At 38.0% G+C, this 15,335-nt stretch overlaps 2 protein-coding genes across 2 annotated transcripts; one reads left to right on the forward strand and one right to left on the reverse strand.

The window, feature by feature from the left end:
- Positions 1–204: 204 nt before the first annotated feature.
- On the reverse strand, positions 205–695 carry LOC115626463 (40S ribosomal protein S28-like). The gene has a single exon (XM_030521845.1). It carries the CDS (start codon positions 551–553, stop codon positions 359–361), a length of 195 nt encoding a protein of 64 aa, XP_030377705.1. The 5' UTR covers positions 554–695; the 3' UTR covers positions 205–358.
- Positions 696–11,307: 10,612 nt separating this feature from the next.
- Positions 11,308–12,806, forward strand: LOC115626414. The gene has a single exon (XM_030521781.1). The coding sequence runs from the start codon at positions 11,497–11,499 to the stop codon at positions 12,514–12,516; it is 1,020 nt and encodes a 339-aa protein (XP_030377641.1). The 5' UTR covers positions 11,308–11,496; the 3' UTR covers positions 12,517–12,806.
- Positions 12,807–15,335: the final 2,529 nt, after the last annotated feature.

Raw genomic sequence — 15,335 nt, forward strand, 5'->3', positions numbered from 1 at the left:
TTGTATTCCAAGGTGCGTAAAATTTAGTGGTGAATGTACAAATTTTCTCAAATGAAGTTTTGCCAGACTTTTTATACATATCTTCCCAGCTTTCAGTTGTTAAAAGGTTCTTATCAGAATTAAAAAAACCACAGCTCGCTAGAAATATTGATCGTCCCATTGCGTAGCTGGATCGGGACAGTGACAGAAATAAAAGATAATACGTTACTAGTCAGAATAGTGCTTGAGTTGTATTTGAAATAGTGGTCGCAAGGCGAAACCGATATGATATGTACATAATTGTGATTAATTTGTCTTTAGAACTTGGAGGTCCGTACACATTTCTTGGTAGTTCCATTAACATGAACCAAAATCTGCTCTAGCGCAAGCGCCTTGCCTCACGCTCAGATTCGAGCAGCGTCAAGATGTCTCCTTCACGAACTGGCCCCTTGACGTTGCGAATGATCTGACGATTCTGTTCGCCAAGGAACTCCACCTTCACCTGTGTACATTGGCCCTGGGAGCCGGTACGACCAAGAACCTTAATGACGCGTGCATAAACGGGTTTGTCCATAGTTCTGAATAAATTTGGAAGATTTTCAAAGAAGAAGAAATGTATAAGACAGTACAAATTAGAAAAAAAATCAGAGCGTTATGAAGTTGGCTGTGTCCGGAAACGTAATGTTTTACAATTAATTTCAAGCTTGGGCAGAATATTAATTCCAGACCATTACCTTGAACACTTTTTGAAAAACAGTTAGCGATGTTTAGCGATGAACACAAAGTTTGAAATATTGTGCTCCAAATAAGCCGACTTTTCAAACTGAATTGCTCAATTTATTTAAAATACATATTGATGAGGAGAAAAGCCAAGGTAATTTGTTTATTGGAGTTTTATTCAAAACATTTAGTGAAACTTGATCAGGTAAATCTAATTGAGCTCAAATATTTTATTTTAAAACTGTTCATAGTTTAGTCATAAATGTGGCTTTATTTTACTTATCTTGTTTTCCCAAATCAGCGGTTTACAAAATAATCTTCTTGCTTCTAAAATACTTACAAAATGTTCGAAAATTATTAAAATTGTTTGATTGTTTATCTTAGATACTCTGGCATTTAAAATCATTTTTAGTAGTGCCTTAAAAGTTCTGAGTAAGAACAGCTATTAGCAAAAAAAAAAAAAAAATACAAATTTAAAAATATTTTTATAACAAGCTGAAATAATTTAAATATTAAATCAATTTGACTTATTTTCTAGTACTCGTACTATAGTAGAACAGCTTAGCAGCTCGTAATCTCAAAATCTTTCTCTTACGCTTAATGAAAACAAGTTGGAATAAAATTTGCCGGAAAAACAATTTATTTTGCGCAATGGTCACAGCACTTGGCACCAAATCAAACAATCACTTATACCAGCAAGTTATAGATATTATGGGCCATTGTTTGTCGTTGAAGTGCTTCTGTACTTTTATTAATTGCGTTCTGCCAACACTCGGCTACATCCAAGGCCCAAATCAATGCTAGATTGTCAGCCGAGCAGCTCGTTTATCATTTTGGATAAATTAAGCAACGTTTTTTTTTTCGAGTCGCAAAAGTTGCTTTTGTTTTAAGTGAAAATGCCTGTCAGCAGGCGCAGCAGCAGGGCTAGCCCCCGCCCCAGCCCAGACAAACTGCCTCGCTGAGTGACTGATTGACTGGCTGAGTGTTTGAATGATTAAATGAGCCCATGTTGCCAATGTGCGAGGAAAAACGCATGACTCATTTTGGTAGAACTCACGTAAACAACACGCAAAAACGTTTACTCTTATCAATCTTATCTGAATGTAATGACATTTAACATGCCAGAGTCGATGCCGACGTCGATTCCTGGTTCGAGGAGGCGGCTGTCTCAGTTTCAGGCTCTCCATCTATCTGTGTGCGTGCGTGCGTGTGTGTGTGAGGTGAAATTGATTTTCGAATTGCTGCCGTTTGACATTTTTGTTGCTACTGCACGCAAGGCAACATCAACAGACAACGACCGACAACAACAACAGCAGCAACAATAACAACTTATTGTGGCATTTTGTTCTCAATATCTGCTCTGTGGGCTCATACACTCAACGAAATAGTTGAAACACAAGTTTTTACTTTCCAAAAAATTCAATTTTTTTTTTCTACTCTACAGTTTAAACAGATCCCTAATTAACCCTAGTTAGAAAAGGGTATTTTGGCATAAAGAAAAGCTAACGATACGTCTGTTCTTCAATGGCTTTCTTTTATGGAAATGGGAAAACATTTGCATTATCTTAAAGCTGCTTTTAAGTATCTTAGTATAGGAATATTGTCATCTTTGTACAATTTTTGTCCAAAAGTGCATATAATAATAGATCCAATATAATAGATTCAATATAATAAGGAATTTTAATTTGCATTCTGTTCGTATGTCGATTTCACATCGCATAGGAACATTTAATAAATAAATAAATAAATAAATAAATTTGTATTAAAAACTAAGTATAAAGTAGTTACCTGTGGTCCCCATTTTAGACAGTCGTTGAATTTCTGAAGGACACTTGTTTTTTAAACAGGTTCTTCATTGGAACTGTTGGTCTTTTCTTCACCCATGCTGTTTAATATGTCAACAGATTTTTCATATACTTCTAGCGTGTTAAACACTTTTTGTCTGCAGAAATCAGTTACAAACCCATCAAAATGATATATTATTAAATATTATTACTATGAATTTGTCCAATGAAAATACTTTTACCCGCTGCAAAAACCGATAAGGAGATGTTCTTATCGGTAAGATAGGGAGAAAGGGAGTACAGCTAGCAGATGTATGTTATCGTATTATGGTGAAGAGTCTTTTTCCTACAGATACAAAAAGGTATTGAAAGGTTTTATTAATATTCAAGAGGATTCCTGAAAATTATACATTCTATAAAAATTATTGATATTTCTTTGCGATCTTATTTAAGTAAAATATTTTGTGGGCGAACTTCTTTATGATGAAGACCCTTAGCGTTTAATTATAGTACGATAGTCAAGAATGACATTTAAAAAAGAATTATTTTCTTTTTTAAGCCAAAAAAAAAACAACTATTTCATATTTCGATTCTCAATTCCTCACAAGATAACGAGCAAGCATTGCTATTAGTAATCCAAAATATACTGCCATTGATCTGAATTTAATTTTGAAATAATTCACGAACCCTTTTTGCCTCTACGAGTAGATTGTGAAAATAATTTCTCTATGTGTAGGGGTCCCCTACCCCATTCCAGTCCAGTGTTCGAGTGTATCGTGTTGTTGTGTTGTAATTTATGCGCTCGCTCGTTCATTTGACATGTCAGAAGTTGTGTCGCTTGATTGATGACGGCTGTCAACACATATTTTCTAATTTTTTTTTCCCAATATTTACTGCTTGTGGTTATGGTTATAGGCCATCATCATCACAAAAGGGTTCGAGAGCATGAGTTCTAAATTTTTGTTTGTTATATTTCGTGGTTTTTTGGGCTTGTCGCTCCTACTGCTGCAGAAACCCACTTTAATATTTTCCTTTTCACTTTTTTTTTTTTTTTTTGAAAACTTTTTATTTATTTATTCATTTTTTGGCAAACAAACCGAAGGTCCACAAAAACTCAGACCACAGCAACAGCACCACTACGTGAACATATTGCATTTTGTTTAGGCTGACACTAGATTGATGAGCTCAGCCCTACTGATGCCTGTCACATGGTTGGACGAGTGGGATTGAGATTGGGACTGGGAATAGTAATGGGAATGGGAATGTGAGTGTGAGTGTGAGTGCGAGTGCGAGCCTCATCGCTCTTGACAGCAACGCAAACAAATTGTGGCGACAGGAAGTGTTTGTGTGCATGGCCATGGATATGGCTATGGATATGGCGAGAGAGTTAAAGGTACTATACTTTTTGCTGGTGCGAATTGATTGATAGCTGCTGCAATGTGGCCTGACATTCTTGGACGGTATTCCAATGTATAGACGCACACATACATGGCTATATTGAATTAGTTATTGCAAGTTAGTTCGTGTGTGGCTCGAGCTGTGGCAGAGGCTGCTCCAAATGTGACACGCCTGTAATCAAGCACTCATACATCATGTTTTGCTTGATGGGTGATGGCCCGGACTGGTGTCATGGTGTCATAGCAAAATGCTTTTTCCTGCTACAGTTCCAAATACAAATGTACGAGTTCTGCTTTCCGGCAGTAGAAAAGCATTTATTTGAAGACTAAAATTAGAATATAGGAGGGAATGCGAAAAACACCATATTGTTTGTTTGTATATTCCTTTTCATATTGTTCAATCAAGTGGGACTAATTATTGAACCACAGATGGTTCCAAAGTCTTCGTATTCAAATTATATTCCAGTTTGATGAGCAAGTCTACAGCCATGAACTGTTGGATCTATGCCCTTACCATATTCCGTAAATTATACTATTTAAGTACAGAATTCATAAGAAATCTTTTAAATAAAGCAAGTAGAGAAAGACTATTTACACAATAATAAAGATATAAGGTACTATTACACCAAGTACACCAACAAAATTTTAATTAGACTACTTTTTATAATATTCAAGACAGATACAAAGCCCAATAGGATTTCTAAAAAAAAGTGTGCCAAATCAAAAATTCCCAATTAAGTGGCAATTGTAAACCTTCGCAATGAACATTAAGTTTACCCCCTACTTACTAAATTGAAGGATTATACATAATTAGTATCTATTGAGCATATTATGTCTTCTATGTTACTGATACATAATCAGCGTTAAATAAACTCTCTCTTTTAATAAGCAAATGGGTTTGTTGCGAGAAATTAATAATTGTAGTGGTTTCGTCGTTTATAAATTGCATAATTATAAGGGCCATTTATCAGGACTGCTTTCATTTAACCCCGATACCAGCTAATCATGATAATATTTATATACATATCACAGCCAATTAAAGTGCCCCAATATGGTAGCTAATAAATATTCACGATGAACCAACTAACTAACATGCAAACCACAATTAACCAACCAAATAAAGGACACACCCCACAAATCTCTCTTTCTCGCTATCAACACCAACAACAACACCAACAACAACAGTGCAACACTTGCAGCAATCAATTTCTCGGATTGTAAATTAACAACTGAGTCGGCAGAGTCGAGAGAGGTTGTCGGCTTAGAGTTGTGCCAGAGGAGGAGAAAGAGGATGAGGAGAAGTGGAAGGGGGCTGGCTTTAGCGGCAGCTGCTAACTGCCACGCCGATGCCCCCAAACCGCCGCGCCAGACCCGCAATCAACGCACATTAATATGCACGAAAACAATAAACAATGCAGAGCTGTCGGTTTGGGGACCAAAGGCCGGCCAGCGTTCGAGGCGGAGGCAGAGGCGTAACAGCGGCAATCATACAAAGAGCGGCAGCTTCAGCAGCAGCAGCTCCAAGGGGGACATCGGCATCTCTCTTTCCCGTCGCGCTCTCCCACACACACACAGACAGACACACACACACAAAGCACACACTTAACTCCGCCGCTCTCAACTCAACTGACAATATTTATTGCAAATGCAGCAATAAATTTCAAAACACCATTCGCTAAGCACCACATGGGGTCTCGAAAATTGAAGATAAATTTTAAGGCGGCAATTTATGATTTGTGAGCATAAGCGTGAGTCTCTATCTGTGTATCTGTATGGCTGTGTGTCTCTGTGTCCGTGTGTCCGTGTGCCCGTGTCAGTGCCTTGTGGCCGGGTCGGCGTCGTCTGTAAAGAGCGAGAACAGTGACTATGAAAACGAAGTTGAAGCTGGATTGGAAGTTGGAGCTGAGGTTGAGGTTGGACCAACCAGCCAGCCAAACAGCCAGCTAGTCACACAATCAGTAGAGCCGCTGCTGACAAGTGTGGAGTGTTTGCTGCCGTACTCCTTCACTCACAACTACATCGTTTCTTTGCACTTCCCGCCACCCCACCCCACCCCACCACACCCCACCCTATGCTGCCCGAGAGCCCCTAAGCTCGTTTTTCAATTGTGTTCGCCGCGATTTTACTACCCGCTGTGCCTTTGACAGCAAAGCGAACCCTTCCACGGTGCCCGACCAATGCTCAGCAATGGCCCAATGGCATTGAAAGGGAATTGCTAGAGTGAAAGAAAAATCTGCAAATATACTATATAGTATACGGACAAGTTCCGAGTTCCGTTTCCTTTATTGGACTTTCAAAATTGAACTGAAAATGTATATACGTATCGGTTCAATGAACTGTGCCTAAGTCAGGCTCTAGGAAAATTAAAAACTTGATGGACGAAGAAAAAATAAAATTGAAAACAAAAAAATGGTTATGTTGCGGAATTTAAAAAAAAAAGAGGATTTTGAGGAAGTTTATAATAGTTTCGACTACTGCGGAACTAAAAAAAATAGAGGATTTTGAAAAAGTCTATAATAGCTTCATTTACCACTGAACTTTTAAATACAATGAACAAATTTTTAAAGAATTTTAAGAAAAGGATGATATTATAGTTGAAGTCTTCGACTAACCAAAACTGAGATAAATTTTCAGATTTTAGGGTAATCCAGTTTAGTGTTTTGAAAACAATGCGAGACTTAAACTAAAATTTCATAATTAAACAGCTTTTGAAATAGCCTGATCAGATATAACTAAATTTAAAACCTATGAGGAGCGCTTATGTAAATATAAGTACCAGAACTTAAATAAATAAAGTCATTTTTAGAAATTCTATAAACAATCTAAGCAGAAAAAAGTTCAAAGAATGTTTATATATTACTGTAATATTAAAAAAAAACTTGTCAGAGTTCTTAAGCTGTAAAGGCCAGATATTTAATGAGAGAGCTACCCCTAAAATACAAAAAAAAATATTACAAGGAGTATCTTTACTGATTGAAATTATTGTGAAAATATTGTTAAAAAAAGATTTATTTTTATACTTTTTTCATTTTTTTAAGTAAATCATATAAAAAAAATTATTCTGAAAAAATGTTCAATTCTCAAACGATCTAAAAGTTTTGTGTGTTTTCTGAATAGAGTTTGAAAATTAAAAAAGAATACAAAACTGTACCACAAAATGTTCAATTCTCAAACGATCTAAAAGTTTTGTGTGTTTTCTGAATAGTGTTTGAAATTGTTCAAAAACACAAAACTGTACCACTGTTCGGATCCTTGCCGAGCTCTCTCTTGCAACACCTCGATGCAATTATTCACTTGCTTCGGTTCGTTTCGGTTCAGTTCCTGCAATCTTCTTGCCGCCGCACAACATGCAAACAATCCCTACCTACAATAAAAAGAAACTGAAAAATAAAAACAAAAACAAAAACTTTATGAATGCGCACATGAAAAATGGAACATCGTTAAGAGCAATTCATAATAAAATACGCGGCAGCGATGCAGACAGAGTGCAATAAGCCCGGCCAGCCATTCAGCCAAACAGACAAACAGACAAACAGCCATACGGCCATTCAGGCAGTCGTCGAGTTAGTTTTGGCTGCAAGCAGCACAAAAATTATGACCGTAAGCAGGATATTGGGTTAAAGTTTTGTTGTTTCCCAATAAACTTTGATGCTGGTGCCGAGCCGCATCTGATTTCTATTTGCCACGTTTAATTTGGGTCTTGGGCGCATCATAATGAAGTTGTTCTTTGGCTGGCACTGGAACTGGGCCCCATTTCCGAATGCTTACCGTGGTGGTGCCCATTAATTTTCAGCAGCAATCTGCGCACGGTATTTCAATCAACACATTTACTCTTTGATATATTGGCAAAAGTATCAAACTATAGCATCAATAATTTCATTTTCATATGAGCACACATCGCCACAGTTCGCATTGGCAGCCATCATAAATACACGAATGCTATAAGTATAGTATATGTATATGGCTATTGGTCAGAGCAGATTGACCAGGCGGCGTTGCTAGCTAAATTTATAGAGTCTGTTGTTTATGTTGTCAGGTGAAATAAATAATAAATTCGTTATACGAGCGGACGACGGCCTCCGGTCGCTATCAGCCGACAACTAGACGACGGCAGCGGACAAGGGGCGTATGATGAACGCACGCCCACATGGACAGAGTCTGCCTGATGCCTCGCTTGTGGTCGTGGCTTCGGCTTCGGCTTGGGCCTGGGCTTGGGCTTCGGTTTGTGGTCTGGGTTTGGTTTTGGGTTTGGGTTTTGTGGCTAGAAGCATGCCGCAGCAGCTGCCTCTTCCTCGTCCTCCGTTTCTGGCGGCAAACAAATTTGAATGCAATGAGAGATGAAATCATTAAGTTTGGGGCAATTGGCAAGTCTTGTGCAATGGCAGAGTTAGTGGGACCCCTGCCGCTGCTGCTGTGTGGACCGCTAGACCGTGTAATAATTCATTTATGACGACTTGCACAATGCGCTCGGTTTCTAGAGAGCACTCGTACAACTCTAAATCCATTACGTAAGTAGTAGGGTATGAGATGGACACAGGGGTGCGCATGCCGCTAAAGTAGAAGCTCGAAAGCATTGTATATTATAAAGTTATGTATAATAGGAATGAGAAACTCGGACTGAACATTCAGACAAAATTTTTCCAAGCCTCCACGATATAATAGCTACATCTTCTTTCTTTTAAAAAAAGTATTCAACGATATATTTTCATACAGAAAACTTTAATTACTTACCAAAAATTAATATTAAGCTTTCGAATTTTAGTCATGTTTAAATGAAGGTACATTTTTCAATTATAATGCTGTTTTTAATCAAACAACCAAGTACTGATTTTCGTGTTTCATATTTTAATTATTAATCCAGAATTTTGCAGGTTAGCTGAACACAAGCTTATACCTTACCTTACCTTAAGGCAGTTTTCTTTTTAAACAAATTTTAAAAAATTCTAAATTCTTTGAAAAGAAGTCCTTTTTTAAAATCTAAGCTTTTAACAAATAAATTTTTTTGTTTATACCAAAAACTTCAATTACGTACATAATATATGAACACAAATCTTTTGGATTTTATTTATTAATAAGAAATTTCATTTTTCATCTTGGAATGATGATAATAATGAGTAATAGTATTTACTATATTCTTTGAAAAGAAGTTTTTTCTAAAATCTTGGGTAAATTTTGAATAATATCAAAGCGCTTTTCGTATTATTTTATAAAGTATAGAAAACTCTTTCACAAGCGATAAATCTAAGGACACATCTTGGAATGATAATAATGAAGTATTTACTATATTCTTTGAAAAGAATTTTTCTAAAATCTTGGGTGAATTTTAAATGTTTTTTAAGCGCTTTTCGTATTATTTTCAAAACTATAGAAATGTCTCCTGCACAAGCGATAAATCTAAGGTTGCAGTATGAAGAAGCTTTTAGAAAAAATTGCCTAATGACTGCACATAAAAATATAAATCTGTCTTTGTATGGCTGAGGGGGGCAAGTACAGTTAATGCAGCACCAATAAATATTAGCAGCCACACAAATTTCACCCGAAGCCCGCCAAAAAGGCCGACAACAAAAGCGCATATAAATCAACGATCAAGACAATTGCGGTGTAATAATTTTAACTTCTTTAAGTCAGCAGCCGCGTCCTACACAGAGAGCTGAAGTCGAAGTTGGAGTCGTCGGAGTCGGAGTCGGAGTTGGTGAGACAACCGCCACCAATGCGCCTGCCCATAAAAATAACAGCTTATCGGGATCGAAAATCGTGTCGTAGCACGCCTACCAACTCAAAAAGGCATTAAAATATGAAACAACAATTGCATGTGGACAATGTACGGATGGACGGAGCCCAAGACTCCAAGACCAAGACGACCAAGACGGTACCACGATGCTGCAAACTCACCTCAGGTGAAATCAACAGCCATCGTTGGTGCAGCTGTGGCCGGCAGCAGCGGCACGTTTTAGTTTTTTTTTTGTTTTTTTTTTTTTTGGCTTAAGCAAGCAGCTTTGTGAAATTCCTAACTACTCCACCCACCCACCACATCGACAACAACATCGAAACAGTGGAGAGGCTGAACGCGAAAGAGTATAAAAAATAAATATGGGTGTATACCGCCGACAAAAATCGCCATTGTTCGCGCGATTCGCTGTAGACAGTTGTGTTACAACTCACTTGGTTTTAACAGTTGGCCGGTTGCCGTGTTGGCCGTGTTGCCGTTTCGCCGATATCTCAATTTCGAGCTCATAAAAGGCAATAGGCAATAAGGTAATTTTGTGGCAGCGCGCTGCCGCACTTTTCACTAAACAGAAACTTATGGCGAGCCACAATTAATAACACTAGTTAACCGACATTTTATTGTAGACACCAAAAAGGTGGGGGAATTTAATTCAAAAACACTTTTTTTTGGCTATAGAACTCCTGCATATGCTGTTATATATTCGTGCATACTTGTATATTTGATTGAATTCTTATTTAGTGCTGTTCAGCTTATTTCAAGTTCTCTACGAAAGTTTAAAAGCGATATGGACATACCCGAGCGACTTTCAACTTGTAATCTAGACTCTTACTCTCCGTATTAGAAGCGCAAGTTCATTGCAAATCGTATTTAGTTTTATTATTTTATAAAGGACAGATCAGTGCAAGAATCACGCTATCTATTCTACTAACTTTGTTGTTTCTAAAGATATCGTAACCAGAGTTTGATCAAAATCGTTTTATTATATTGTAGAGCTGCCAAAGGTCGTATTGGTGCACCAAAGTTTATTGTAATTACAGGACTGTGGCGATAGGAGAGGCACGTAAAGGATGTATGTACAAGAATGTGTTTGTTGTGCTTATTAAGATATCTTAACCAGTATTGGATTAACGAGTAAAATGTTACAGTCGCGCCCCATCTGATCTAACAGAGATTACAACTATGGCTATAATTTTCTTAAAATTGTGTTTTTTAGGAAGAATTGTCTTAGGCGGGAAAGTGAGGGTGAACTGAAATAATTTATCGGCGCCGATGTTGTTGAATCCAGATGCAATTTTGACGCTTTTATCCAAAAACTCATTAAAGACGAAGAGACTAATGGGTGGATAGAGTGTTGAGCGATAAGATCGAAAAAGCGACATGTCTATAACGATCTACCGACATTTGAATTAAGTTTTTAAGCTGATTAAAATTATATGTTCATAGTTTTCTTTTAAATACTCTCATCACAAAACTTAACCGATTTCACAATAAGTACTATCTGAAGTTTTATCGACTTCGGCTTCATATATAATATAGCTATCATAGCTTCTGAACTTTGTTACTATTGTATGAAGGAACTTTCCTTTGCACAACGACACTAAAGTGTTAATCAATAAATTCTCTCCCAGATTCCCAGTTTTGTTTGCTGGCCTTACATGAAACTTTTTAATGTCAGGTTTCATAGTCAACTTGTTGGCGTCAATCAAACACATTCTCATTCAAAATTTACACACACACACCGATTTTAGGCATTAGTCTCTTAACCCAAACACAGTCATCGTCGCAAAATAGAACCAATCAATGTTGGCACACGTTCACAGCAGTGTCTGACACTCACAACATCCAATCTTTTTTGGACTGGCACCAAAATTATACGCATGCAGACAGTATGGACATCAAGCTGAACACTCCTCAGCAATTGGCCTATTTGGACGAGCTGAAGCAGCGACTCCGAGAACTGCGGGCACGTCAGGAGTCCTTCATACAGCAGACCGCAGAGATGATGCGGGGAATCGAAGCGAATGCTTCTGGCGTCAATGTGAGGGCCAGATCGACGCAGCCCATTGATGTACGCGAACTGGAGCGCATGGGCAACATTAAGTTGTTGATACAACGTTTCGAGGATCTACGGAAAACATCCCGGCAGTTCAATGAGTTGCCCACGCCTGAAGAACTCATTGGAGTCGATGTTCAGAAGCTGTTGAAGGGGTATGAGCAGCTCATTGATGAGAACAAAATGCTGCAGTGCTCGCTGTTGCTCCTGAAAATGTCGGGTGAGAGTTGCAGTCATGTTGGGGAAGCCCAAACGGAGGATGAGGAAGAGGCAACGAGGCAAGAAGAAATGCTAAAGGAGCAAATGTTGATGATGGGCCTGCCCCCCATTCAAGAGGAAGTAAGCCCAAAGCCTACACAAACCACCATCCGTAGTCCCGACGAAACGGAAGTCACCCAATGCGTCTCCATAAACGATATTCCACAAGTGGAACGAATGAGTTCACTAGAGGATGTCTCTCAACTGAGCCTACAGATGTGGCTACCACTAGATCAGAATCAAACGAACGTCGCATCAGCTGCAGAACTGAATCATTTTGAAGAGATATCCTTGAATCAGTACGAAGACCAGTCCTTGTACCAGTTAAATATCTTTGAGGAGCCGCAGCAAGCGGAGGCAACAGAGCTTCACTCCAATAGCAGCAGTAAATCCAATTCCAGCTGCGGCACACTAGAGAGTTCAGAGGGTGCTGGCATACCGATCGTAAAAAATGAGGATAGCGAGAAGGATTTAGTAGCATGTAAGACGCTGAGTTCCACATCTGGTCAGATTAAAGCTGCGACCAGCAACAAATACGATGATGAGCAGGTCGATTGGAGCTGCAGCAAACCCGACTATGGTATGGCCTTTGCATAGCAACGCCCTCAGAATTGAAGCTCTGTCCAATTTTTAGGCAGCACCTGCCGCTGGAGCACTGCACTCCTGCAGTTGATGCTGCGTCTCATCCCCTTCCAAAGCTGTTTGCGGCGTTGAAAGTCAATTCGAACGACAACGCCAAGTCCAAAATATATATTCAAAATGTTTGAAATGTTCCAAAACCCCAAAGCAACACACTCACAACCACACACACCTATCTACCTAATGCATCGCATCTCATATCACACTCAGAAATAGTCAAATAAAATGGAGCACCCATACACAGTGTACTACCACAGACATAAATCAATACCCCCACACGTCAACATGTCAATATTTTGCCTAATTAATGTGGGGCGGGCACAGCACGATCATCGTCTCTGCCGTCCTCATCTCCTCGGTTTTCGTGTCGGCGCTCAAGACACACGCGCGAGTATCAATTTAAGTGTCAAGTGCAATGAGAACTCAACGTGGGTCCATGGTGTGGTGGCCGCCATTCCCCGCCAGAGCTGTCGTAAGACCACCACAGACAGACGCTAATGTTGCCGTCGCCTTCCACTCTGTCGTCGTCGTAGTCGTCGTCGCAGGCATCGTCTTATTCGTGGCATGGGACGTGAACGGATGGGAGCAACTGCTGCGCTGACAGCGCGTTTTTAGCCGCCCGTGGAATACCGAAAATAAATCTTGGCATGTCGAGTGAAAAAACAACGACCAGAAGACAAAATACTTTGGCCCCACACGCACAGCGCGAAGTGAACATTTAAATTAAGTGGCTTGTTTGGGATTGTCTTTCGTTATCTGCGGCTGCAGCGGCTGCAGCGCCAGTTGTGTCAGCTAATGAGCTTCGCTTCGCAGGGTTACATATTTTTTTATTTGAGATTTTGATTGGTTTGTCTCTTTTGCAATCGCTGCCTTTACATACTATACATAAGAATGTATATACATAGGTACTACATTTTACACTCGGAGCAAAAAAAGAACGCACAAATAGAATAAACTCATTGTGCCAGATTTGGTTGATGTGTCTTCCATTGATGTTCATATTTTTATGTGAGAAAATTCGTTGTCTTGCAATTATAATTTAATATTGTTATTAAGAGTGAAACTATATGACTCTTCAAATAAAATAGACAGTTAAATGTTTCGAGACCGATAGCAATACTTGAATTTGGAATTTGGTAAATTTTTAGAATGCAATCAAAAACTTTAGAATATGTTGACGATAGAACTATTAATACCGAACATGCTTGACTTTACTAAAGGCTTCAATTATTAATATTGTTATTAAGAGTGATATAGTTTCTTCAAATGAAACAAAATTTTAAATGTAGAATGCAATCAAAAACTTTAGAATATGCTTCAAGTATGACAGTTGGAACTACAATTCTTCCATAATGATAACGGTTTTTGAGAAATCAATGATATTATAAAGGGGTATAATGCAACATTTAATAAACATATAGCTTCTAATAAGTAAAATGTTGTGTTATTCCGATTTTGGTATACCCTGTACTAAATTAATATCATTTCTTTTTCATTTTTATTGTGCGCCAAGTTATGGAGCTTTAGATTATATAAGAAACTCCATAACCAAATTTTATAGCCAACAAAATGTATTCAAGTTAAATTTTGCCACCGATCGGTCAGTTCGCTATCCCCTATTGTTATGGCTCGAAATTTTTCAATGCTTATACAGAAGGGCGTATATATCTATATACATATATATCTTTATCGGTTCGTCTGAACCGTTCTATCTGCCACGCCTTGTTCTATCTTTCGCAGATATTTGGCACTTCATCTTTTAAGTGTACCCTTCACTCTTTTGGGGCTCAAGGTAATACCTTATTTATGAATTGCATTTCCTACCGATATCTAGAAAATGTTTCTTAAATTAATTATGTTTTTGAAAGTGTGTATTTTTGCAAGTTCAATTTAGGCAACCCCGGCAAGAAAGGATTATCGCTCAGGTCAATACAAAATATTTAATTTAGGATGACTACAAGTTGAATATTCTAGAGTTTCATTCTATTTATAATTCAAAAATCTCTTCTCTAATTTTATTTAAATTTAATAATTCTGCAGAAATACGATAATTAATTCGTTATTGCAACTTGTACATAAAGTTCGGTGGGAAAGTTGTTGAAAATTGATAAAAAAAAATATACGACAACTGCTTAGAGAACAACCGCTAAACACCCTTGAGTAGGGTATAAAACATCTAAAATTCTCCTATCAAATAAAAAGCAAAGCGGAAGGTTATGAGCACCTTAGTTTCACCAGAATTGTTATCAAAATCTTGCGAAAACTTGGTATAAAAGCTGGCAACTGTCAGAGCCATAGAACAGTGACGAAGTTCGCACTGCCATGAGAGCTCCATTTATATTTATTGAATTATTGCGGCTCAGCTATAACAGAACGGGAAAGCAGAGGTAATAAATCACGGGCTATAAATACAAGCACTTCGGTATTGTTATCATTTTTCATTAAAAATATAAGCCTTTTACAGCTCACTCTTCATAATGAAGATGATAGTTCAACAGCTACTAGCTGATATATATGACTTATATATTCTAGGATTTTCTTTGAAATACTCATAAATTATGGATTTTTTAGACTAAAATAACAGTTGTGGGAGTTAAATGAAAAAGCCTTAAGTTTAATCGACAGTGACAGTTTCGATGATAATTTTCATGACGTTATCATCGCGGATATATTGACGAATTTATTGGTAACCAATGCTGCAGGCTTACTTAAGAATTTCCCCTCATTCTGTCCTACTTTGGATGGTTTGGTTGGTTTGGTTCTATGTAATGCTGATC

This window comes from Scaptodrosophila lebanonensis, unplaced genomic scaffold (genome assembly GCF_003285725.1).
Source record: "Scaptodrosophila lebanonensis strain 11010-0011.00,11010-0021.00 unplaced genomic scaffold, SlebRS2 tig00000085-arrow-pilon, whole genome shotgun sequence".
In the NCBI taxonomy this organism is placed as follows: Eukaryota; Metazoa; Arthropoda; class Insecta; order Diptera; family Drosophilidae; genus Scaptodrosophila; species Scaptodrosophila lebanonensis.